We start from the raw sequence: 23,629 nt of genomic DNA on the forward strand, positions 1-23,629 counted from the left end.
AAGGGTCTAGGCCCGAAACGTCAGCCTCTCTGCTCCTATGATGCTGCTTGGCCTGCTGTGTTCATCCAGCCCTGCACCTTGTTGTCTCGGATTCTCCAGCATCTGCAGTTCCTACTATCTCTGATTCGATTTTAACCCTACACTGTGATTTGTCTTCCTTTTGTATAATTGGAAATTACTTTAACTGCTCAATAATTATGGCCATCACTTAGCCTGTATCTGGTCATTAATTCTTTTGTGTGGAATCCTGTAATGACCATTAAAGGCTTTCACACCTTGCAGTTTATGCTGGGAATTGTTTTTCTGCTCACGTACACCCACAGAGTGTGGGGGAAAAAAAAGCACGCGATATCAGCAGTTAAAGGCTAGCCACTTCTCACATTTGTATGGAAATGTCAGCTGTGAGTTTGCCCCTGTGATTTCCACCGCCGTTTAATTGTCCAGAAAGTGAAGCCAAGTACTTTCCTCCCAGAAGGGTCTAGGCCCGAAACGTCAGCCTTCCTGCTCCTCTGATGCTGCTTGGCCTGCTGTGTTCATCCAGCTCTACACCTTGTTAGCTCAGATTCTCCAGCATCTGCAGTTCCTACTATCTCTGATACTTTCCTCCCAGTACGGGGGAGAGTTGAGTCACCAGCTGTGGTTGGACAGTTCATTGAGGTTTTATCACACATCCTCCCACCCAGTAAAACAGCCTTTCATTTATAATCCTTGTCCAATAACTGAATACTGAAGTGGGGTCTGATTGAATTGGACAGAGTTATGTGGGGAGGGGGGGATAGATAAGGCAGATAAAGAGAATCCTTTCGCCTCACTAGAGGGGTCAGTAACCCAGGGGCACAGAATTATGGACCAAAAGGAGGCCATTCAGGTCATTCTGACCATACCCGTTCTATTACCTAGTGTCAATCTCCTATCCTTTCCCCATATCCAATGGCTCCTTCAATGCTCCAGTTGAAGCTCCTTCCACCAGAGTCAGAGATGTGGCATAGAAAAGGGCCCTTTGGCCTATCATGTCTGTGGTGGTCAAAGACAACATCTAACTATTCTAATCCCATTTACCAGCACTTGGCCCAGAGCCTTGTGTGCTTTGGCATCGCAAACTGTAGAATCCCCACTGTGTGGAAACAGGCCATTCAGCCCAACAAGTCCATGTTGACCCTCCCACCCTACATCTTCCATGGCTAACCCACCTAGCCTACATATCCTGGACGCTTTGAGGCAATTTAGCATGGCCAGTCTACCTAACCTGCACATCTCTGGACTGTGGGAGGAAACCAGAGTGCCCAGAGGAAACCCACACAGACTGTCACCCAAGGGTGGAATCGAACCTTGGTCCCTTGTGTTGTGAGGCAGCAGTGCTAACCACTGAGTCACCATGCCATCCCTGCACATTGAAGTGCTCCTTAAATGTCTTTTTTGCCTCTTCCAGATCTTCCAGATTCCCACAGCCCTCTGGGTGAAAAATGTTTTCCTTCACATTTCCAGGCAGTACAGTCCACACTGTAACAACTCACTGTGAAAAAAAAGTTTTCTCTCACCTCACCCTTGTTTCCTTTGCTCATCACTTTAAATCTATGCTGTCTCATCCTTCATCTTTTTTATGAGAGGGGCTCATTTTTGAGGTAAGGAGTTAGGGGAGATGGGGGAAATTTTCTGGAACTCAATGCCTAAAAGGACCAGGAACCCTCAAGACCTTTGAGAACTATTTAAATAAACACTTGAAGCACCATAGCATCCAAGGCTATAGGCCAGTGCCAAAAAATGGGATTAGAATAGATAGACGCTTGATGGCCAGCATGGACACAGTGGGCCAGAGGGTCTTTTCTCGTGCTGTAAAAGCTTCCAATAAATGAAAAAGACACAGACACACTCTTTTCTTTAACACCCTATGAACATTCTCTCAGGTTGTGTGCAGCTGTGACCAGGAAACTAACCCTTAATTCCCAGAGACTCCAACGAAATCTGGGATAGTTGGCAACCAAAGGAGAGAGAGGATTTTATTGCATGTTGGTTTATAGATCAAGGTCACTTAATGTTCACTTGTATAAATAGAGTTAACCGAGTTTAGGGGTAAGCAATGGTGCATGCTGTAGGGAGGTTTAGCAAAGAGAAAGACAAGGAGAGAACAAATGTGTTGCAAAATCAAAAATGGCATCTAATTCTCAACAAAATCTATGAATGCTAGAGATCGGGGCAAAGAATTGAGAGAGAGAGCAAACCAGTTAAGCAAATACAAAGGGAAAGAAAGCATTTTGGGATTGGAAAGGTTTCATTAGATCTGGCAATGAGAACTATCAATGGTGATTTTGCTTTAATGGGCTTTCAGAAAATCACATCATCCTCTGACCCAGAGGAATTGTTACTCAGTGGGTTTGCAATAGAGCAGAGTGGGTGTCTCCAGCTTTTAAAAACAGGCTGGTTTCAATGATAGTCACACTGCCATGTTCACAATCACAAAAAGCACAGCAGATGTCTGGTTTTCATTTGCTGAATTTACCTACTTTCTCCCTGCTGCCATAACTTTTGCTGGTAGACTGCACGCACTAATTATCTATCTATCCTGCCACCCATCCTCTGTCCCTCTCGTCCTTTCCTCCTCCTCACGGATGTATTAAGACTCCCTTATCTGTTTCAGCTGTTCTGTGGCTGGATATACCACAGCCTCACACTTCTCTGTGTTTGAAAGAAAGTCTTCGTAAACCCTGTATTTGAACTGTTAGTGACGTCTGTGAATGCGTGTGAGGCAGAGCAGTATCACGGATACAATCAGTGGCATGGTGGCTCAGTGGTTAGCACCGCTGCCTCACAGCGCCAGGGACACTTGGGCAACCATCTGTGCGAGGTTTGCACATTCTCTCTGTGTCTGCTGGGTTTCCACCGGTGCTCAGGACGTATTCCTGAGGTGGTTATGAACTCACTACGTCTTGAACCTGTAGCTCCTGGCCCTGAAGTAGGGACACTACCACTGTGCTATAAGTCCTCTTGCATGACATTCTAATGGTCGCCTGCAAAATGTCATTGCTCAGAACTGGGATTTGAAAATATGTTTTGTGTGCGTAGATTAATCTGTAATCATTCTCCTGTTCCAGGACTTAATGGTACAGAATGGAATCACATACGTTCTTAATGCCAGCAACTCTTGTCCCAAGCCTGACTTCATCTCAGAGAGTCACTTCATGCGCATTCCAGTCAACGACAACTACTGTGAGAAACTTTTACCCTGGTTGGATGAATCTGTTGTTTTTATAGGTGAGACATGTGGCATGCCTTGAGCATCATTGAAGTACTATAGAGGGAACGGCACTAATTTGTACAGCCTATGCCAGCATGAGGAGTAAGGTGGCCTCTTTGTACGAAATCAGCTGATTCACGTCAACATAGCTGCCCTTCTTGCGCTGTGTCGTGCCACGATTGAGTAGAATAGAATATTGCATGGTGGCTGCAGCAAACTCTGCTCGAATCCGTGTTATGGCAGCTGTTTTCTGGATTCTCGTGGGATAGTGGGTGGTTGGGCTCTTGTGGTGCCGAGGTAGCGTCCCTACCCCTAGACTGAGAGGTCCAAGTTCAAATCCTACCCACTCCAGATGTGTGTAATAACATCCCTGAACGGGTTGATTAGAAAAACAGGCTAAATAATTTTTTTTTTAAAATTAACTGCCTTTCTTTGGTTCCAAGACTTCTCTCATGGTGCCATGAGAGAAAGTGAATAATAAAACGATGTGTCTCTCTATTCAGAGAGTTTTTGATTCCACTTGCCTCAGATGCACTGCCAGTGGAGGTGGTGGAAACAGGCACATTAGCAACATTTAAGGCGTACCTTGATAAACAGGTGAACGGGAGGCAACTTTAGGGATAAGATACAGCGCATGGGCAATAAGTAGCGGGTCTAAATAAGGACAAGGAATTGGCGCAGGCTTGATGGGCCGAAGGGCCTGTTCCTGTGCTATACCATATTGTAAAGGGTAGAATACTATACTGCATGTTAAGGGGTGACGGATGCATTCTACCCAAACTGTTCTCTGCTTCCCTCTAGACAAAGCAAAAGTCTCCAACTGTCGAGTACTTGTCCACTGTTTGGCTGGGATCTCTCGATCAGCTACTGTTGCCATTGCCTACATCATGAAGACCATGGGTCTCTCCTCAGATGATGCTTACAGGTAAATAATATGCGACCTCCACTGCAGACTTCAGGGCCCGAGTTGTAGATAAGGGAGTGACTTTGATCTCTGCTGTGTTGCGTTCTTAATGTACTTTTCCCCTTTCTCTCATCCCAGTCTTAGTGCTTTTGAGAAGCCTTTCAGTTCATTCCAAACAGCACCACCTATTAAAGTGCTGTTCAGTTACGAGCCATTCATGACACCAAGAAAGGCAATCACTCTCCTATAGGAACTTAGTCTTCTGACTTGCACGTTGCATATTGCCTGGTTTAGATGACACAGCTTGACAAAGTAAGAGGCAGAGCATAACCAATTATATTATGAGAGCGAGGGACACTGCCAGGCACATTGTGGTAATGGTGAACTTGTGTTGTTAGTACCGAGGCTGTTATCAGTGGCACTGGCTCATAGTTGAGCTGTGTCCATGTTGTGTTGGGATATATTCGAGTTGATTTGGCTTTCAGTGTTTGGGCTTTCCTCATTTTGTTACAATTCAATAGTAAATTGCAACAATACCCCATATCCACAACATCTGCTTTTGGACTGTGGCTGTTAGTGCAATACTTGTCTGTAGGAAGCATCGATTTAGTGCAATTTAAAAACAGCTAGGAAGGGAAGGGTTTGATCATGTTCTAGTGAAACAGAGATCTGTTTAACAGCTCTATCAATTTCTGTTTTCATTGAAGCCACTTTACTCAAAAGCACTAGAATAAAATTACCCGCAGTAAGAGATCAGCTTGGCAATGCTCCGATGCCTGTGTGTCAAAATTAAGTGAGTTACAGCAGCACAGACTGGGAGTGAAAATTGAGGCTGGTTCTTCACACTGATGCATGTGAGTGTTAGTCCTGGCTGAGCATTTCCTACTTTGCTGTTGTGGGAGAACAAGAGGCAAAAGTTCAGTCGGCAATGCATTTTGCCAGGGGCTCAGCGAAGGAACAAGTTACTCACCCTTTGTGTTGGCAATGAGCCAGCGAGGGAGGGACAAAATCCTTCCCAGCATTTGTACTGTAGAACAGCGGGCATCCTACCTGCTTACTGGCATCTAACAATCAGGTGGCCTTGAGGGTGCAAAGATACTGCCTTTCTACACTTGAGTGTGCAGGTCGCATTATCCAGAAGGAATATATTGAATGGAACAGAGGGTAGTTTTTTTTTAAAACAGGTATCTGGTCAGCTGCCTGAAGCTGCAAGTCTCCTTCCCCAGAGATCTAGGCCCGAAACGGTAGCCTTCCTGCTCCTCTGATGCTGCTTGGCCTGCTGTGTTCATCCAGCTCTACACCTTGTTATCTCATTCTCCTTCCCCAGACTAGTAGGGAACAGAATACCCACCTCTTTGCACATACCAAAACCGAGAGGAGGCAAGCCCTCTGTAATTGACCTCACTGCTGTGGGCTTTTAGTAACAGTCAGATCACCCTCAGTTGCGGGGAGCGAGATGGGAAATAGCTACTTTGAAATGCTTCCCTGCACGTATGTCTGTGAACTATGTAATGCAGGGAAAAGTTTAAGCAGTTAGCTTTGTGGCTTATTGTCGTTGGCAGTTCTGAAGGCTGTGGGTGGTGGGGCAAATGCCGGTCTGGGAGCGGCGGCTAAGCTTCTCTGTGTTCTTCCCAAAGGTTTGTCAAGGACCGACGGCCATCGATTTCTCCCAATTTCAACTTCATGGGCCAGCTGCTGGAGTACGAGAAGAACCTGAAGCTTCTGAAGGTCCGCTCACTGAGCTCCCTGAAGCCCCAGGCCGACAGGCTGGAGGAGGACATCGACAGAGAGGTGACAGACGTCTGCAGGGGCATCTTGGAGAGGACACGTCCGGCCTTCTGTGCGCCCGAGGCAACGGGGCAGCCCGCGGCGAAGGACGCCAGCCAGCAGTGCGGAGACGCGGAGAGCGGTGCGGCTGACTGCAAGAACGCCTCCCACATCAGCCTGCAGCAGGGCCTCAACGGGTTGCACCTGTCGAGCGAGCGGATTCAGGACACCAACCGTCTCAAGCGCTCGTTTTCGCTGGACATCAAGTCTTCCTACTCGCCGAGTGCCAGCTTCAATTCCAGCAAGGCCGCCACGCCGATCGATTCCGACGACATCCCAAAGCTTTGCAAGCTCGAGGTCAAAATGGCCGGCCCTCCCGGCGTCGAGCAGCAGCAGCATCACCCTCCGAGCCTGGACAGCCCGGAGAAGCCGGCGGGGTTAGAGGCCGGTGCCGAAACCAAAGCTCGGCAGAGGCGTAAGCCGAAGCACGCGGGCAGCCTCTCCAACCCCTGCGGCCCGGCGCCCCACCCCTTGACCTTGAACGTGACCCGGACTGCCGTCCCCTGCCCAATCCGCAAGGCCGGCGACGCGGAGGGCAGCCTGAGGCACGCGCTGCTGCTGAACGCGCCGAGCGCCCAGCCGCTGCCCCTGGGCGGCAGCGCCATCAGCCGGTGGGCCAAGCACTCGGAACTGGCGCCGGCGCCCGCCCCTTCCCCGGCCACGGCGGCGCCCGGCGTCAACGCGCCGACGTGGTACTTCGGCGCGGACTCGCAGCCCGGGCACGTGGCCGGGAGCGCCGGCCGCGAGCCGTACGGGGCGGTGCGGCTGCGCGAGAAGCAGCCCGAGGCCAGGGACACGAGGCGGAGCTGGCACGAGGAGGGGGCCATCGAGAAACAGTTCAAGAGGCGGAGCTGCCAGATGGAGTTTGAGGACGGCATGTCAGAGAGCAGGTCCAGGGAAGACCTGGGCAAGATAGGCAAACAGTCCAGCTTTTCCGGCAGCATGGAGATCATCGAGGTGTCGTGACACCTTTGGCAACGGGCTGTTTTCACTGGGTGAAAGGGAGGGACTGTGGTTATTTATCGCCCGACGATTCGGAACGGCGGACTTGGTCTATTTTTTCCGCGTGTGTGTGTGTGTGTGTGTGTGAGAGAGTGAGTAAGAGAGGGGGCGCAGTGTATCTCTTCTGATACGGCAAGTGGGCTGACACTTCACTTGAGACTTTTGTCCCGAACATTTTTAGAAAAGCTAATTTATTTTCTCCGCACACATTCTGGCAATGGTGAAAGATGAGGGAACTGGCCACCCCGTTTTGAAGTTGTACAGTACGGTATTTAAGTACTTCAAGCAATACTCTCACAGAAAGTCTGGTTTTATCTTATTAATTATATATATATATTTTTTTTTTCCCCTGTTTAATGTTTCCTTTGTCCTCGCATCAAACCCTGGTCTGCTACCTGAGAAGGCCACTTATTGCACTTTGCCCTTCCTTGTCAGTGACTGAGCCAGTTGACATGTAGACTGCTACAGTAAAGGCTGGAAAAGTACCTTCTATATGAGATAATCTGTATGAACTGATTGCGAATGGATGCAGACGTTAATATAATGTAAATAGTGGTGTATCTATTATTATGGCTGATTTAAATGTTTTTGAATAGTTTAATGATATCCTGGCTGCTTGATGCAAATACCTCAGGTTTGAATAAACATAATAATTAAAAAAAAGGCTTTTTCTACCCCCACCACCACCACCACACCCCCTTGATGAAATGCACTCGGGCTGCAACAATACGACGGAAAGGGGGGGAAAAAATCGTCTCAGGTTTTTTAAACGGATTGATTTGTGGGGATTCTCGGGCAAAGGAGTAAGTGAGAGATCTGCTTAATTGTTGAGTGCCAGTCGCGCATGGTCCACTGGTAGAAACGTATACTAATGGCACAGCAGCATGTGCCAGTAACCACGTTTTAGAACATCCATGCTGGGGACCTCCCAGTAGCAGCGGTATCCCTTTTTTTTGAGAGCTGCATTTTGTATTCTTTTTTTCTCTCTCTGCCACGTTGCTTGTCCCCAATCTACCTACCTTGGCGTCTGGACAGGAAAACAGCTTATTGTAAACACAAACACAAAACGAACATGTCATTTCTGGTCTAGCCTGGCTGCAGGAGAAGCTGTCGGCTTTTACAATGTGATTTGCTTCTAGCCCAGCAATGTTAGTCAGATGCCTGGTGACTGCATCACAGATGGATTGAAATCTTTACTCCAAGGAAAGAACTAACTGTTTGTGATCTTATTTTTAAATCTGGCTTCGCTGCGAAAAAAAAAACAAAAGAGTCAAAGTTATTTATATTTTTGGTTTTGCTGTTCTGAGAAGTCAACTAGCCCCGTTTTCATTTTAAATTCGCTTTCATGACGGTGGTATCAATGACAAGACCAGCGGCTCTTGCGCATTCCTAAGAACTGCTGGTTTTGATAGAGCCGAGTGGCTTATGAGACCTTTTCAGAGGCAAGTTGAGAACCAACTACATTTTCTAGGAAGGACAGTAGGAGTTAGAAACTGGGTAAAGAAGGCAGGTTTCCTTCAATTAAGCACTTCATTGAACCAATTAGATTTACACGACAGCTATACAATCACTTTTTACTGGTCCCAGCCTTTTATTTATTTCCAGTAATATTTTATTTTGAAACTGGTTCCATTTCCTCAACAACCAAGGTGAAATTTATACTCTGAAATTTCTTCCCTCACCATCTCCCTCTTGTCTTCAGAACACATCAGTGGTCCTTCTCTTTGAACGTGCGTTGTTGCCTCTGATCCTTCTCTGTTCAGAGTCTGCCTTTAACTCATATCCCGTCTTGTTGTCCCCTTCCCAGTAAAATTTAAAGTGATGTCAGTGCCAGGACAAACTGTTAGCTCCTGAAAGATTGACAAAAATGATTGCCAGATTTTGGTTTATCATTGTGAGGACACGGGATTGTCATATATCTTAATCCACCTTTAACACCAGCATGGTTGAATTTCTCTTACCATTACCCACCAGGCAGATTCACTGGACAAGTTTACCCCCAACTAAATCAAAACTAAATGACAAAATTCAAATATATTTCCATATTCACTGACGCAGGCAAACCCATGACCTAGACTATTCTGAGATATGGACTCTGCCCTTTCTTTGCAACAATTACAGTTGCCAGTTCTGATGTCTTAAAGAGATCCCATAACACTGCCTGCACTCGGAGGCAATGCAGTTGCAGATGATGAGCCTCAAGTTAGTATTTGGCTGGCTGACTGCTGCAATAGTTAATTGAAAGTTTTATTTAAGAAAGGGGGAAGGAATGGTACGGCAGCACATATGGTACTGCAGAGCGGTGACTGATCCACGTGCAAATCCCACTCTGCTCAGCTCTCAATCTGAATTGCACTAAGTGGTAAAATAATCCAAGGGAGGAGAGATGCCGCCATGAAAGAAAATAATTCTCAATATCTCTTCAGTTGATGTATTCATCCTAACAAGAGCCAATGCAAGTTATCTACAATTAATAATCATAGATAAGGTAATCGGATTTGAGTGAGTCAGAAGAGTTTTATGGCAGTGTGTTGCAGTAGTTGAGTAAATGGACTTACTGTGGAACCTGAGCTGGCACTTGTGAAGTTTAGATCTTTTGTTCAGTCAAGGTGTTAACAGTGATAGCAAAACTTCACAGTCTCATGCTTATCTATATTATTAAGTTAGGGCATTAGCAGAAAAATGGAAGCCTGACATTTCATAGGCACCGTTGACCAAACAGTGCAATGTTCCTTCTTTTATCCACCTTTGTGCCTCTACAATTATATTCTTTTTTACTTAACATAAATAATAGGACCTACCCAAGCAAATTTTTAAAAAATAGATTTCCATGCCCCTTTTTGTTCCTGTTTGATTTATTCTCGGTTTTGAAGGCAAGTAGAAATGTGAGTTGGCAATTCAACCCTCAAACCTGTTCTAGAATTCAATGATATCCTGCCTGATCTGAAGCAAAGTTCATTTCTTTCATTGGGTTTTATGTTGTTTGTTAAACTATTCAGCTTTTGGGATTAATTTTTGCACTTTCCCCTTCCTCTGCTTCATTTGGGATGCTGCTAACAATAAGCATCTCAAATCTCATGTAAGCCTCACCAAAAATGCCCTGACTCTCCATCCTGTAATTCTAGGATCAGGTCAGTTTGTAGGGCCCAGGACTCCCCCAAATACAGGCATTCCCTTACCAGGAGCCCAGACCTGGAATCAGGGTGGGAGACCAGCACTGTAGGTCTGAGAGTCCACACTCACTAGTTAGAAGGCATCCAGCACTGTAGGCATATTTGGATATTTGGTGAAAAAAGAAGCTCTTTAACCTTCTCCTCGGCTCCTTCATGTTCCGTTATCAGATCCTCACTGGAAGCTAAGTGGGGTTGTGGCACAAGCCAGGCATGATCCAATTGAATGTTGGAACACGCTTGAGAAGGTGAATGGCTGACTCCTGTTTTTGTATTCCAATCAGAGCAGGACCCAAGGCTACCATCTTTCAGAGCTCTTGCTAATGGGAATCCTTTGGGACTGGACAAGGAAAATGAGCTGGAACATATTGTTACATCACTGTCCCCTGAAATGCACAGAGAAACCTACAAATCCCTGGGCAGGGCGAAATGGACAATGGTGCAAGTAACATAGGCCTCTTTTCATAGCTTTCCTCTACTGAGTACCTGGAACTGAATAGCCTCTAGGTCAAATCATCCCTATTGTCTCAAAGTTGTGCATGTAGGACATTAAAGGACAGTTATCTTTTGTTTTGAAAGAATGACAGAAAACTCAAAATAATAGTTTGAAATAACTAGTGAATTTGATCAGTTAATTGCTGATATGGTGTAATTATTTTCATTATGAAAAAGATAAGAGAGAAACTTAGAAGGATATTTTCACTTAGAGATTCAGTGAAGCATTGAGTTCATCGCCACAAGAAGAACATTGAAGGAGGCAGTCACAGTGGTTAAGAGGAATTAGATAAACCTGTGAAAAAGCAAATGAATAAGTTAAATGGTTAAGAGGCATATTAAGTAGAATGAGATTGGATTTCTGTAATGTGGCCAATTAGGTTCCCCTGAACACTCTTCATGATGAAATTTATACAAATAGTGTCTTGCAGCAGGGAAGGTGGGGAAGGAACCACATATTATTGTTGTCATGGTGACCCACATCATGATAGTGTTTCAGGACAATTTACAGAAAATAAGAAGAGAAACCATATTCTTCCAATGGAGCTCCTTTCAGGACTGTGTATTCTTATTGCCAATCTAGGCAGAACACAGCCTTTTATCACTAATAACCTAAGAATGATTGTAAGCAATTGCCACCCGTCTGGTATTTATTTATTTACCCCTGGCCTGTATGTGTTCTGTTCTGGCATAAAACTCTCACAATATTGGAACTGTAGATGAAAACACTCCGTTGCCCTCAGTGACTTTCATAACACCAATACAGAGCCACATGCCATACTTTTCACCCTGGCTATCTTGTTCTTTTAAGGGAGTGAGAAGTATTATTGAAAAGGAGTGCTAATCATACCCATCAGTAAAATTATTTGCCATGATAGAGTTGCTGAGAAATTATTAAAAATTCCTCTTGCTTTTGGGAGATAAAGTTATGATTTATCTGTTGCTGCCCTCAGTTCAAAGCCTTACCCTAAATTGATTCCTCTCTCACTCCCCCTGCTCCTCCTTGTCCCACTCCACTTCCTTGAATACAGTGTCCTGGCAATGTTTTCTTCCAACCACATTGGCTTGACTTTTATATTTCAATTTCCTGTCATAATAAGCTATGGCGAGAGATACAAATCAGAAGTACAAATCATGTAGATTAAATATTTATTATAATGACATTTGATGCTTTCCTTTGGTTGTCCCTTTCTGTCTCAACCTTGTTTCTACACAAGCTTTTTATGATTTTCTTTTCGGTCTGTTTGTTGTGTATCGTAGCCTTTATCCTATGTGATTGACGCATCATTTTGCTGGTCTTTTACATTGTGAAGTATTGATATTGTTACCGAGTGTAATGAAGAAACTTCAATTTCTGTTAGTAGCTCTATTTATTGAATGCTGTATCATGGTGCTTTTTTGTATTTGAAAAGTGGTGTAATAAATAAATGGATAGACATTTTAACTTTGTGTTCTTTCATGTCTAATATGCCAATCTCCAATTAACTGTGTCTGCAGGGACTTATTCATAGGCAATGGCTTGAAGCAGAAAGGTTAAGCTGCTTGCTGAGAAGTTGGGCTTTCTCTTGTTCGCACAATCCTATTTTTCCCCTTTTTAGATCTAGAGGCCAATGTCATTATTTTAACCTTTGGAATCTAGGGGATAATATAGTCTTTATAATCTTTGGGATCTAGAGGCTGATATTGTATTTATAACCTTTGTGGGAAATCCAGGCACTATTGCAGGACAAGAATAATGTGGGGAGTGGGGAGTGACAGAATGATGCATTGTGTTAGAATACAATACCTCTAGTTCTTATTTTACATCCAGACAAGATGAAAATCTCTTTCAGACTCATGCTTTAATCCTATCTTGTAATTTCAACAGTTGCAATGCAACATTTTAACAGTTGCAATGAACCAATACCATAATCCTTAAATATGTTATTCAGGTACCAATCTAAGACTATAATAATAAAACTTAAACAAAAAGAGAAATTGCTCGAGAAACCGAACACATCTGGCAGCATCTGCGGAGGGAGAAACACAGTGTATGTTTCAAGTTCAATATGACTCTTCTTCAGAACTCAAAAACTTTATGCAGTTTTTAATCATCCAAAGTCAGAGTGGACAACTCCACATCTTTTTAATATGCATTTATTCAAGCAGATATCATTTAAATCCTTGTCAGTGAGTTTATTTAGTTTTGAAATTTGTATTTCCCACAGTTGCAGCCATGACCATCTTTAGTTTTTTGATGCTGTACCTGATAGCAGGGTGATATAAGGCTTCCATATCGCTCAGGAAGAAGCTGACCTGTCTCCAGCTATTTGAAAGAGCTATTTTATAAAGAAATCTTGGTACCTCACTAAGGAAAAGATCCTGCTTTGAGAGTCTAACCTGCCTTTATGTACCGCAAGTCATGTTGTTGGAAAACATTTTCTGATTGTAAATCCATTGGTGATATTTTTTTAAAAAATGCCCAGCACAAACAAATCCAATAGGCATTCCCTGAATGTCAGCAGAACAATTCTTCACAAACGATATATCTAAAAGCATGAAAACATGAGAGGACAAAAACAGAAGTTGCTGGAAGCTCAGCAGGTCTGGCAGCATCTGTGAAGAAAAAAATCAGAGTTAACGTTTCGGGTTCGGTGACCCTTCCTCAGGTTCAGAGATAACAAGGTGTAGAGCTGAATGAACACATCAGGCCAAGCAGCATCAGAGGAGCAGGAATCTGAAGAAGGGTCTAGGCCGGAAACGTCAGCCTTCCTGCTCCTCTGGTGCTGCTTGGCCTGCTGTGTTCATCCAGCTCTACACCTTGTTATCTCAGATTCTCCAGCATCGGCAGTTCCTACTATGTCTTCCTCAGGTTCCCCTGGTTTCAAATTGAAACACAAACTGATGGAACTACATTCTCTGGTTTCATGATGTCACTTGATCCTGTTGTGTTATAACTCCCTTCCTCCTAATTAAAGTTCAGCAGATCATTTGCAGCTACTTAAACAAAAAACAAAGGGACAAAGAGATTGGTACTTGTCAAAATCAAATTCATTGTGACTGATGATCTTGCTCAGACTGTGTAATAAGAACACACAATGTTAGCACTGGGAGGCTTCCATTAAACATAACAAGTGTGTTCCTTTCTGACTAATCCACCTCCCCATATTCTATTAAACTTGTCTCACTGAAACAATAGAATTTGCATGGATTAAATCACCACTTACAAACACATTGTGTTTCACAACCAATGAATTACTTGTACATTGTAGTTCCTTTGCGTAATGTGGAAACCATGGTAAACTGAAATGCACACAGCCAGATCCTGCAACCAGCATTGCATTACATGACCAACATATTGGATCTTATAGGGTAAGCACTGGCCAGAATGCCAAATGGTGGTGTGATTCTCCCAGGATGAATCTGGGCTGAGAACTGACCTCGGAGATCAGCCCTGGATTGTGGGTGTGAGCAGAACTTGGAGGATCATCGATTGAGCTGAGCTGAAATTGGTGGATCTTCATGTTGGCTTCGGCCTAACACCAATTCAGTGACCAGTCAACCAGAGCTATGGCCTCTGCTAGTGCCCATGTCCCGGGCCAGGGGGTCCGCAATACAGTCAGGGTCACTGTGGAGGAAGGATCGCTGGTCAACCAGACCTTCTTTATGAGGGCAGTTCTCCAGGATTGCTGCGGGTTCCAATCAGCAGATATTTTCTGTCTGTAGGATATCCCCAGAGATGGGGGGGTCGTGTTACTTGAACATGACCTTCAGGAGAGTGAAGCAATGTGAACTGCTCCTGAAGCTATTTGAGAGGAAGGAGGTGAGGGGTCCCCTCTCTGCCCTGTCTGTTGCACCATTGTTCATTGACACTGCACAAGAGGAGCCGGGTTGTTTCAATCCATATGTACAACCCGCACGTCCCGGCGGCAGATATCCTGACCTTCTTGGGAAGGTGCGCATAACTTGAAAGAGGCAGCACCGACATAGTGGACCCCTTTGGAATCTGGACCAGCAAGCAGCAGGTCAAGGTGACCCCGAAGGTGGGAACATGCTCCATCTGCCCTCCAGCTTCACGATCAGAAGGAGCTGAGGCTACCTGACAAATGTGGGGCAGGCTAAGAGTGTGCCGAACCTGCTCGAGGGCAGGGCGGTGGACTGCAAAGTGACCCTCTGCAGGAACTACAAACAGGAGGGGCACCTGACCAAGGACTGCAAGGAGCCCCAGAGCTACAACTTGTGTGTGGGATAGCGGGTCACCTATACAAGGCCTATCCAAGACGGGGGCAGGGTGGGGAAAGGGGTGGGTGGACGCACCTCACACGCTCAGATGGCCGGAAGTGGCAGCGGGTGTCACGGACACCCCTCTAAGGACAGTACGAAAACGGAAATGAGGGGGGACCCAGAAGGAGGGACAGGCCGGAGAGGAGGAAAAGGAGGCACAGCAACCGACCCAAACTCTGACTGAACAGAGATGGGGTTAACGGACGACGAGGAAACAAAGGAGACAGGGAAATGGATATGGGTGAGAAGTAACCGGAAAAGTAAAGCACCTCGGGCCCCCAAAGCAAAATGGAAAGGGGCAGCTGTGGGGCAGATGGCCAACCACAAAAAAAAGGAGGCAGAGCGCACCACGGGGTGGGGAGAAGGAGAGGAGAAGCACCCAAACTCCCCACCCAACCCAGAAACACCAGACATCCGGACGGGCCCAGTGAAACCCAACCTGGGAACCAAGAGGTGACCAGTGCACCACAGCTTCGGGGGAAACGCACCGCTTCGAATCAGGAGCAGAGCACAACGCTTACTCCGTCAGGCTCCAAACTGGCCCCTGCTGGCTTTGGACTTGGCATGATGACACTGGATCAGGGCAATCCCCCCAGGGAGGAGCAGGGTGGCTAACTCAGTGCAGAGAGTGTCCAACAGTCCGCGCACACCACGTGGACACAGGGACTCCCTCAGTGACAAGACCGCGGGTGAATGGGCATTGGGTCTATGGGTAATTCTATAAACTCTCAACGCGTTTTAAAATTGCCAGTGTTAACATGTGTGGTATTAAATCCGCTACACAAAGCATTTCCACACTGGCTTAGCTGGCCAGCTTCAAAGGGGGCCTCCTGTTTCTGCAGGAGTGTGGGATATCGCACCTCAGCAGTGACAGGAAATGGTCGAACTCATGGATCCAGGGGCCTTCGCTTCGCTCGGGGTAAACGATCGCTGTTCCTCCGGCCTGGGTATTCTGCTGCAAGGAGACAACTTCACCATCTCCGAGATTGAGGGCGTGGTGGGAGAGTGCCTTTTCATAGCAGATGTTACGTATGGAAGCGTTCCCCTGAGACTAATGAACATGTCCACCCCGGTGGTAAAGAGTGAGCAGCTGGGTGTCCTGTATCAGCTCCCACTGCTGCTGGCAACATCCAGGCCAATCGTTCTAGCTAGAGACTTCCATTGTATGCTAACTATTTCCGTCACCATACAGTGTGTAATCTAAATTGTGACACCTTCTCTAGAGTCACCATCATTATATCAGGATGACGTTATCGATGACTATGCTCAGGAGTTAACTTTTAGCCTACAAAACTCCTGAAGTCTTCATCTTAGACAACATTGTATTTAAATAAATATTTCAGTCTAATCACATTCCTTCTCTTTAGCAGCAGAGAAAGGAACGTCGGCCAGGGAAAATGTGCGCCGGCAACTGGCCCAGTTTACAGGCCAAAATGTCTACACATTCTATACATGCAGCGTCTCTCAGGCAGACACACTGGATCCCATGGTACTTTCCACAACCAATGTGGGCCTCTGACATTGGTTGGTCTGACACAAATGGCGGCAAGGCGATGGTGGAGGAGTACTGGCCTACCGGCAAAGGTGGCGATTGAAGACCTGCGACGTCGATGCTGTTGGGTCTGGTGCAGGCGGTTGGCAGAGGGACGGCATCATTGACGGTGATGAGCAGGCTCAGGACTGACGGACTCTCTTCAAGCTATGTCTTTTTTTTTCCCCTTATTCTTAAATTATTCAAAATGGTGCCGTGTCATGACAACAAACGAGAGTCTTTCAGTGTATTTTAGTGCGTTGTTAACTGCAAAATAGACGTGACAATAAAATCAAAAGCAAATCACAGAAGAGCAGGGGTGTCTAAACGTGTATATTCCGGCCACTATCAACCCTTCAAACAACGACACCACAGGAAAGACTACCAGCAATTATTGCTGTTTGGGACCTTGCACACAGATTGGTTGACAAGTTTCTTAAGACAGTAGGGGACGAGACTTCAATGCCTGTGAAGTATTTTGGCTCATTCCGAGATTGCGAAAGGTGTTTCATGAAACATAAGTGTACTCTCTCGAAGAAATCTTTATTGCGCAGCATCAGAAAACAAACCAATGAATTATTTGGTAATAAATCCTCCAGCAAAATCTGTGCTGATGGCAGTTACTTATTGCCTGTTATTTGTGGTTGAAAGCATGCTAAATCCTGATTGTAGGTTTTTGCAGGATGAGTCATGCTGGGAGATGAAACCATTACCTATTACTCATGTCTGGGTGGACCATAATGCCTCTTAAGTTGCAAACACAAACCTGTGAGTCCCGGGCCACAAAGAATTCATTATCTCCCCATGAATATATCTACTGATCTCTTCACATCGGCCTAATTGTACTCCAACTGGCATGAGCAATGTGGCATTGGCTGCTATGTTCAACATGAGGTCATTCCAGTCCGTTCAAGGTGACGCTTCTGTCAGATTGAATCATGCTCTGATATCAGTCCAAAATATGAGGGAAGGATTACACTCACAGTGAGTGCAGTGTGCACAATGTGGGAAGACATGGGGAAACACATTAGCTATGATCAGCAAAAGGCTACACTCGAAACATCCTCAAAAGGGTACCCAAAAAAACATGCAGAGCAATATTAATTTAAGAACTGATTCTATTGGATTCTTCAATTTCTTATTTTCATAGAGAGGCATCAGACTAATTTATCCACTGATAATGCGTAAATCAAGACCAGACTGACTTCAGAAATGACCTTTTCAGTATTTGGCCCCATTCTGTCAAGATTACAGAACCTGGTTTGTTCGCAAGTTCCCCAATGAACTAATGTTTATTTTTGTTTCCCTTCTGTTTCCTTGAAGCTGACCTATACTACAACAGTTGCTGCTTAGTGAGGGATTATTTTAATATGGCCAGAATTTGAAAAGAGTTTTCCATTTTCTTCAATCAACGCCAGAAGTTAACAATTTCTTACCCGCGAGGCACTGTAGTTGCTGTGTGATGTTTCATCTTGTGGATGTTTGTGAGGAAGGTGCTGTCTCTCAGATCGGGTATTAAATCAAGGCCATATGACCTTCTCAGATGGGTGTGAAAGGTTCCATGGTGCTGATTAACAGAACAGGAAGGGAGTTTTTCCTGGTATTTTGGCCAATTTTTAGCCCTCAAACAACAACATTTTAGCCCTCAAACAACAACAAAACAGATTATATAATCATATGCCTCATTGCTGTTTAAGGGACCTTACTGTACACAAATTTGTCTCTGCCTTTTCTACACTACAGCAGTGACTTCACTTCAGATGTACCCTGCTACTGTGACAACATAAGATCATGAAATGCACAATAGAAGTGGAAGCACACTTTCAGCAAAATTAGACATGTTTTTGGAAATTTGGTGATTTCTTTTCCCCACTAATGTGAGGATTTTTTAAAATTTTATTTGATTTATCATTGTCACATGTACCTAGGTACGGTGAAAAGTTTTGTTTTGCATGCAGTATAGGCAGATCATACCATACAAAGTGCATTAGGGTAATAGAGCAGAGTGAGGAATACAATGTTAAGACTGCAGAGAAGGTGCACAAAGAGCAAGATCAACTTTAAAATCATTTCAGTCTAATTGGTGTTGCTGAAGGAACATTTTTTTTTCTGAAAAAGGGTCTAGGCCCGAAACGTCAGCCTTCCTGCTCCTCTGATGCTGCTTGGCCTGCTGTGTTCATCCAGCTCTACACCTTGTTATCTCAGTCTAATTGGTGTTGGATTGGGACAGAAGGGATTCCCGGCCAAGAATTTCCACTTTTAGCTCTTCGGGTGGAAGTTGGGAGCATACATTCACAAACTGTGCAGTTTTTCTGGCCACTACTTTTAATAGTCAGCCAATAGCATGCAGAGGAGCCACATTTTCTCAAACATGTTCTTAGTTTATGCTAAGGGCACTGAAGAGGAAAATCCCGCACTAAAAGTGGATGCTTCTGGATAAGAATGAATAGGCTAGTTCAAGCTTTTGCTGCCCCCCTCTGCTCACCTGAAAAATAAAGCCGGATGAAAGTATAAAACAGCAGTGAGGATGGGATAAAGTCGGAAAGTTTCAGGAGGGACTGGTGAATCATTTTGTACACAGAGTAGAGGAATATGAAATAATCTCACAGGTAATGCATAGGAAAGTAAGAACTGGGAACAGGAGCAAGCATTTCAGACCCCAAACCTGCTCTACCATTCAATACAATCAAGGCTAATCTCATCTTGGTCTCAACTCCACTTTCCTGCCTGCTCCCCATAACTCTTCACCCCATTACTAATTAAAAATCTGTCTATCTCCTCCTGAAATTTACTCAATGTCTTGGCAACCACCACTCTCTGGTGTAGTAAATTCCACAGATTCATGCCCTTTTGAGAGAAGTCATTTCTCCTCATCTCTGTTTTAAACCTGTTTCCCTTTAATCCTAAAACTATGACCTCTCATTCTAGATTGCTTTACATGAGGAAATACGTCTACTTTGTCAATCTCCTTTAGCATCTTATATAATTCAGTTAGATCTCCTCTCATTTTTCTGAACTCCAGAGAGTATAGGCCTAAACTGCTCAATCTCTCGTCATAACACAAACCCCCTCATCTCTGCAATCAATCGAATGAACCTCCTCTCAACTGCCTTCAATACAATTACATCCCTCCTCAGTTAAGGTGACCAAAATTGTACGCTATACCCCAGTGTACTCTCACTAATGTCTTGTACAGTTGCAGCAGCACTTCCCTACATTTATACTGTATTCCTTTTGCATTAAATGCCAAATTTCCATTTGCTTTCCTTAATACATGCCGTACTTGCATGTTAGTTTTTTTCAATTCATGCACGAGGACACTCAGATCCCTCTGCACTGAAACATACTAAAGGTTCTCTCCATTTTGATAATAAATTAACCTTTCTATTCCTCCAACCAAAATGGATAATCTCATATTTATTTCCATTAAACTCCATCTGCCTAATTGTGGCCTATTCACCTAACCTATCCGTATCCATTTATAAATTTCTTATTTCTTTATTGCAACTTTCTTTCCCACATATTTTAGCATCATTTGCTAACTTGGCTATAGTACTGTCTATTCCTGCATCCAAGTCTTTAATATAATTTGTAAGTAGTTGAGGCCTGAGGGCCGAACCCTATGGCCCCCATTAATTACATCTTGCCAACCATTTATTTTGCCCGTCTGTTTTCTGTTGGTTGGCCAATCCTCCATCCATGCTAATAAATTGCCCCAAGCCCTATGTGTATTAGCCTTTTGTGTGGCACCTTATTAAATGCCTTCTGAAATTCCAGATATATGATATCTACAGCATCCTCATTATCCATATTGCTTGTTGCATCTTTGAAGAACTCCAGCAATTTAGCCAAACATGATTTACCCTTCATAAAACCATCCTGACTCTGATGGCTTGTGTATAAAAACAGAAGTTGCTGGAAAATCTCAGCAGGCCTGGCAGCATCTGTGAAGAAAAATCAGAGTTAATGTTTCCGGTCTGGTGATCCTTCCTCAGAACTGATGGACTGCGTTTTGACTTTCCAAATGTCCGGTTATTACTTCCTTAATAATGGATTCTAACAACTTACTTTTGACACATGTCAAACTGGTCTATATGTTCATAACTTCCGGCTTGCCTCCCTTTTTGAATAAGGGTGTTATTATTGGTATTTTTCCAATCCACTGGAACCTTTCCCGCATCAAAAGAATTTTGAAACACGATAACTAATAGATCCACTATTTCTACTGCCATTTTCTTTAGCACCGTAGGATGTAGGCCATCAGGTCCTATTTGAGAATACACCCTTGAATCTTAAAAAAATATATTTTCTTGTGGGCATGGTATGTTTAAAGTAGGAAGTTCCAAAGTCTTGATAAGGTGACAACAGAAAAGTGGCTTTCCATCATGGATTGTGAAATCATACTTACAGGTTATATCTTTTCCACAAAATAAAAACCAAAAGAACTGCGGATGCTGTAAATCAGGAACAAAAACAAAGTTGCTGGAAAAGCTCAGCAGGTCTGGCAGCATCTGTGGAGGAGAAAACAGAGTTAACATTTCGGGTCCGGTGACCCATCCTCAGAACCTCTTTTCCACAGCCTAGCTGTCCTCATCCTACTCAGTGCTAGTGAGCACAGGACTATGACTGTGAATTACTGCAATGAGTTCTGGTATAGTATACCAAAGTACCAGTCGTAGAGGAGGTGGACACTGTATTCAATGGCAAGAAGATCAAGCAGATACTCTGTGAAGGTGGTGCCGTTGTGACTGCACTCATCTAAGTGAGCATTTGACTGAAGCCTTGTCAAAAGTGGTTAATGGCATTGAGCCCTTCTTCACACTGTACTACTCTTACAGTCACAGTGTTCAATAACTGGTCCAGTTCAGCACAGTGACGTCAAGGAGAGTGGGAGATCTGCCTGGAGGTGTTCTTAAAAGACGGAGGGAAGTGTGTGACTCTTTTCTTGTTGGAGACTATAGTTGTTTGGCAGGTACTTGATGCAAATGTAACTTGCCACTTGTCAACAGTAACTGTTGGCTGATGTGACTTCTCCATTTTGGGAGATTCAGGAATGGAGTTAAATATGACAGAGAAATTACAGAATGCCATATCACGGTCACCCCACTCTGAGGCATGTCCTCAAACTGGTCATTCAAATGTGCGTTTAAAATTTAAACTGCACGTTTACTTGGTTTGTTTAGCTCCCTTTTTAGCATTTTGAGCATTCCAATTTTAAAACAACCAGCAGCAAACTTCTGGTTTTTAACAAGATCAAATGTTAAATTATTACACCGAAAATCATTAAATCAAAAATATGATAAAATTCAGAGACAAAGGTTACAGAGAAAAGATACTTACTCTCATCTTTATAAGATCCATCTGTTATTATTGCAGGCATGTTGGTTGTTTGAAGATTCTCTTTCCGAAGTGAAAGAGTTTGAAAATGTGAGATCTGTGAAAGCTTCAATAATTGAACATTTGGAGTTTTTTTGTACAGGTAGACAGAGCAGAACGGATTCTGGCCTTTATTTTGTTTTCATAGCCTTGCAAGTTGTCTCCCTTGGTAACCTGGTTCTCTACAATAGTCCTTAGCAGATTTGTCCTTTACCCTTCCTCATGTTGAGAATTCTCTCTCTCATCGTATCTTGCGGAGTTCCTCTTGGTGTAAAGCTGACTGTCAGCCTATCTTATACAGATCAATGCTTTAAATGGCTGCTATATTAACTTATGGTTAATTAATCATTGTTCTACAAAGCAGCCAATTATCCCGAAATTCTCTTTGACGTGTCCTCCAAGTCTCCTGTTTTCCTTCAAAATTTTGAATTCTTATGCCTTTAGAGAGACCCTTTGGGTAGAATCTTCCCAGTCTCTGAATAATGGGTGGCACAGTGAGTCAGTGGTTAGCGCTGCTACCTCATAGCACCAGGGACATGGGTTTGATCCAACCCTCAGGCGACTGTCTTTGTGGAGTTTGCACGTTCTCTGCTGCTGGGTGGTCTGGTTTCTTCCCCACAGTCACAAAGATGTAAACGTTAGGTGGTTTGGCCATGCTAAATTGCCCGTAGCAGGAATGTGTGTGTTAGCCAGGGGAAATGCAGGGTTACAGGAATAGGGTGGGGGCATGAGTCTGGGTGGAATGCTGTTTGGGGGGGTGTAGGTGTCGAATCAATGGGCCGAGTGGCCTGCTACCACACCTTGGGAACTCTATTCTATGAAACTTGGGGCATGGTAAGAAAGTTGGAAAAAATTAATGAGATCTTTGTCGTGGGTATTGAGAGGCCTATTTGCACGAGCAATCAGTAACATCTCATTAATACTTAATCCCACCTTGTTAATATGCAGTTTCCCATTCTCCCACCTGCTAGACAGAAACTAGACAGCAAGAATTCCTGACATGAAAGTCCAAGCGAGTACCTGGCCTCTCCAGCTCTATGTTTGCTTCTCCGGACCTCCATCTCAGACATCCAGCACCAACATCTCAGGAACACTCCATGGGTGTTGACAACACTGAAAGAGGCCATTTGGTCCATACGTCTGTGCCAGCCATTCCAATCCCACTTTCCATGGACTTGGTTCACAGCCTTACAGGTTACAACAGTTCAGGCACAGATCCAGGTTTCTTTTAGAAAAAGAGATGTGCGACTTGAAACCTCAGCCCCGTTTTTCTGTCTCCACAGATTCTGTCAGACCTGCTGAGCTCCTCCAGCACTTTCAGTTTTTATTTCAGGCTCCTGTTAAATGACTTGAGGATTTCCACCTCAACTAACAAACTGGGCAGCAAATTCCAGACACCCACCGCCCTCCAGATGAAAAACGTTTTCCTCATTTCCCCTCTAATCCTTCTGTCAAGCACCTTCAGTCTGTGCCCCCTGTCAGTTGAGCTCTCTGTTAGGGAAAACAGGCCTTCACTCTCTGCTGTTCCCTCATTATCTCGTACACCTCAGTTGCATCAATAACATCTAACATCGCTGATGAAGTTTATGTCTAACTTGGTGTTATGCTCCAGCATTGTCAATGCAGGAGAGCTGGAGGGCAGAGAAAAAATGATTTGACTTCCCTCATTTAGGGTGTACAACATAAAGCTGAAGTTGCCATAGTCTCACCTGCTCATAGGGCAGCTCTCTCTCACTAGAGAGAGACAACTGTGTGGTTGTTTAACCTGAGGATCAACACATCTCAGACAAGGGGTGAGGGAGTGTCCTTTGTGGTAACCTCAGCTGGTG

At 44.4% G+C, this 23,629-nt stretch overlaps 1 protein-coding gene across 2 annotated transcripts in view; it reads left to right on the plus strand.

The window, feature by feature from the left end:
• The window catches only part of LOC109918498 (dual specificity protein phosphatase 8-like), a 25,083-nt gene extending 13,029 nt beyond the window's left edge, over positions 1-12,054 (plus strand). For both annotated transcript variants that reach the window (XM_020518432.2, XM_048607024.1), the window contains exons 3-5: positions 3,090-3,249; positions 4,034-4,157; positions 5,774-12,054. In XM_020518432.2, coding sequence (XP_020374021.2) covers positions 3,090-3,249; positions 4,034-4,157; positions 5,774-6,929 — 1,440 coding nt within the window. In that variant the 3' untranslated portion in view covers positions 6,930-12,054. The remainder of the gene's footprint in view (positions 1-3,089; positions 3,250-4,033; positions 4,158-5,773) is intronic.
• The last annotated feature ends 11,575 nt before the right edge of the window (positions 12,055-23,629 follow it).

Source organism: Rhincodon typus, chromosome 17 (assembly GCF_021869965.1).
Source record: "Rhincodon typus isolate 14 chromosome 17, sRhiTyp1.1, whole genome shotgun sequence".
NCBI lineage: Eukaryota > Metazoa > Chordata > Chondrichthyes > Orectolobiformes > Rhincodontidae > Rhincodon > Rhincodon typus.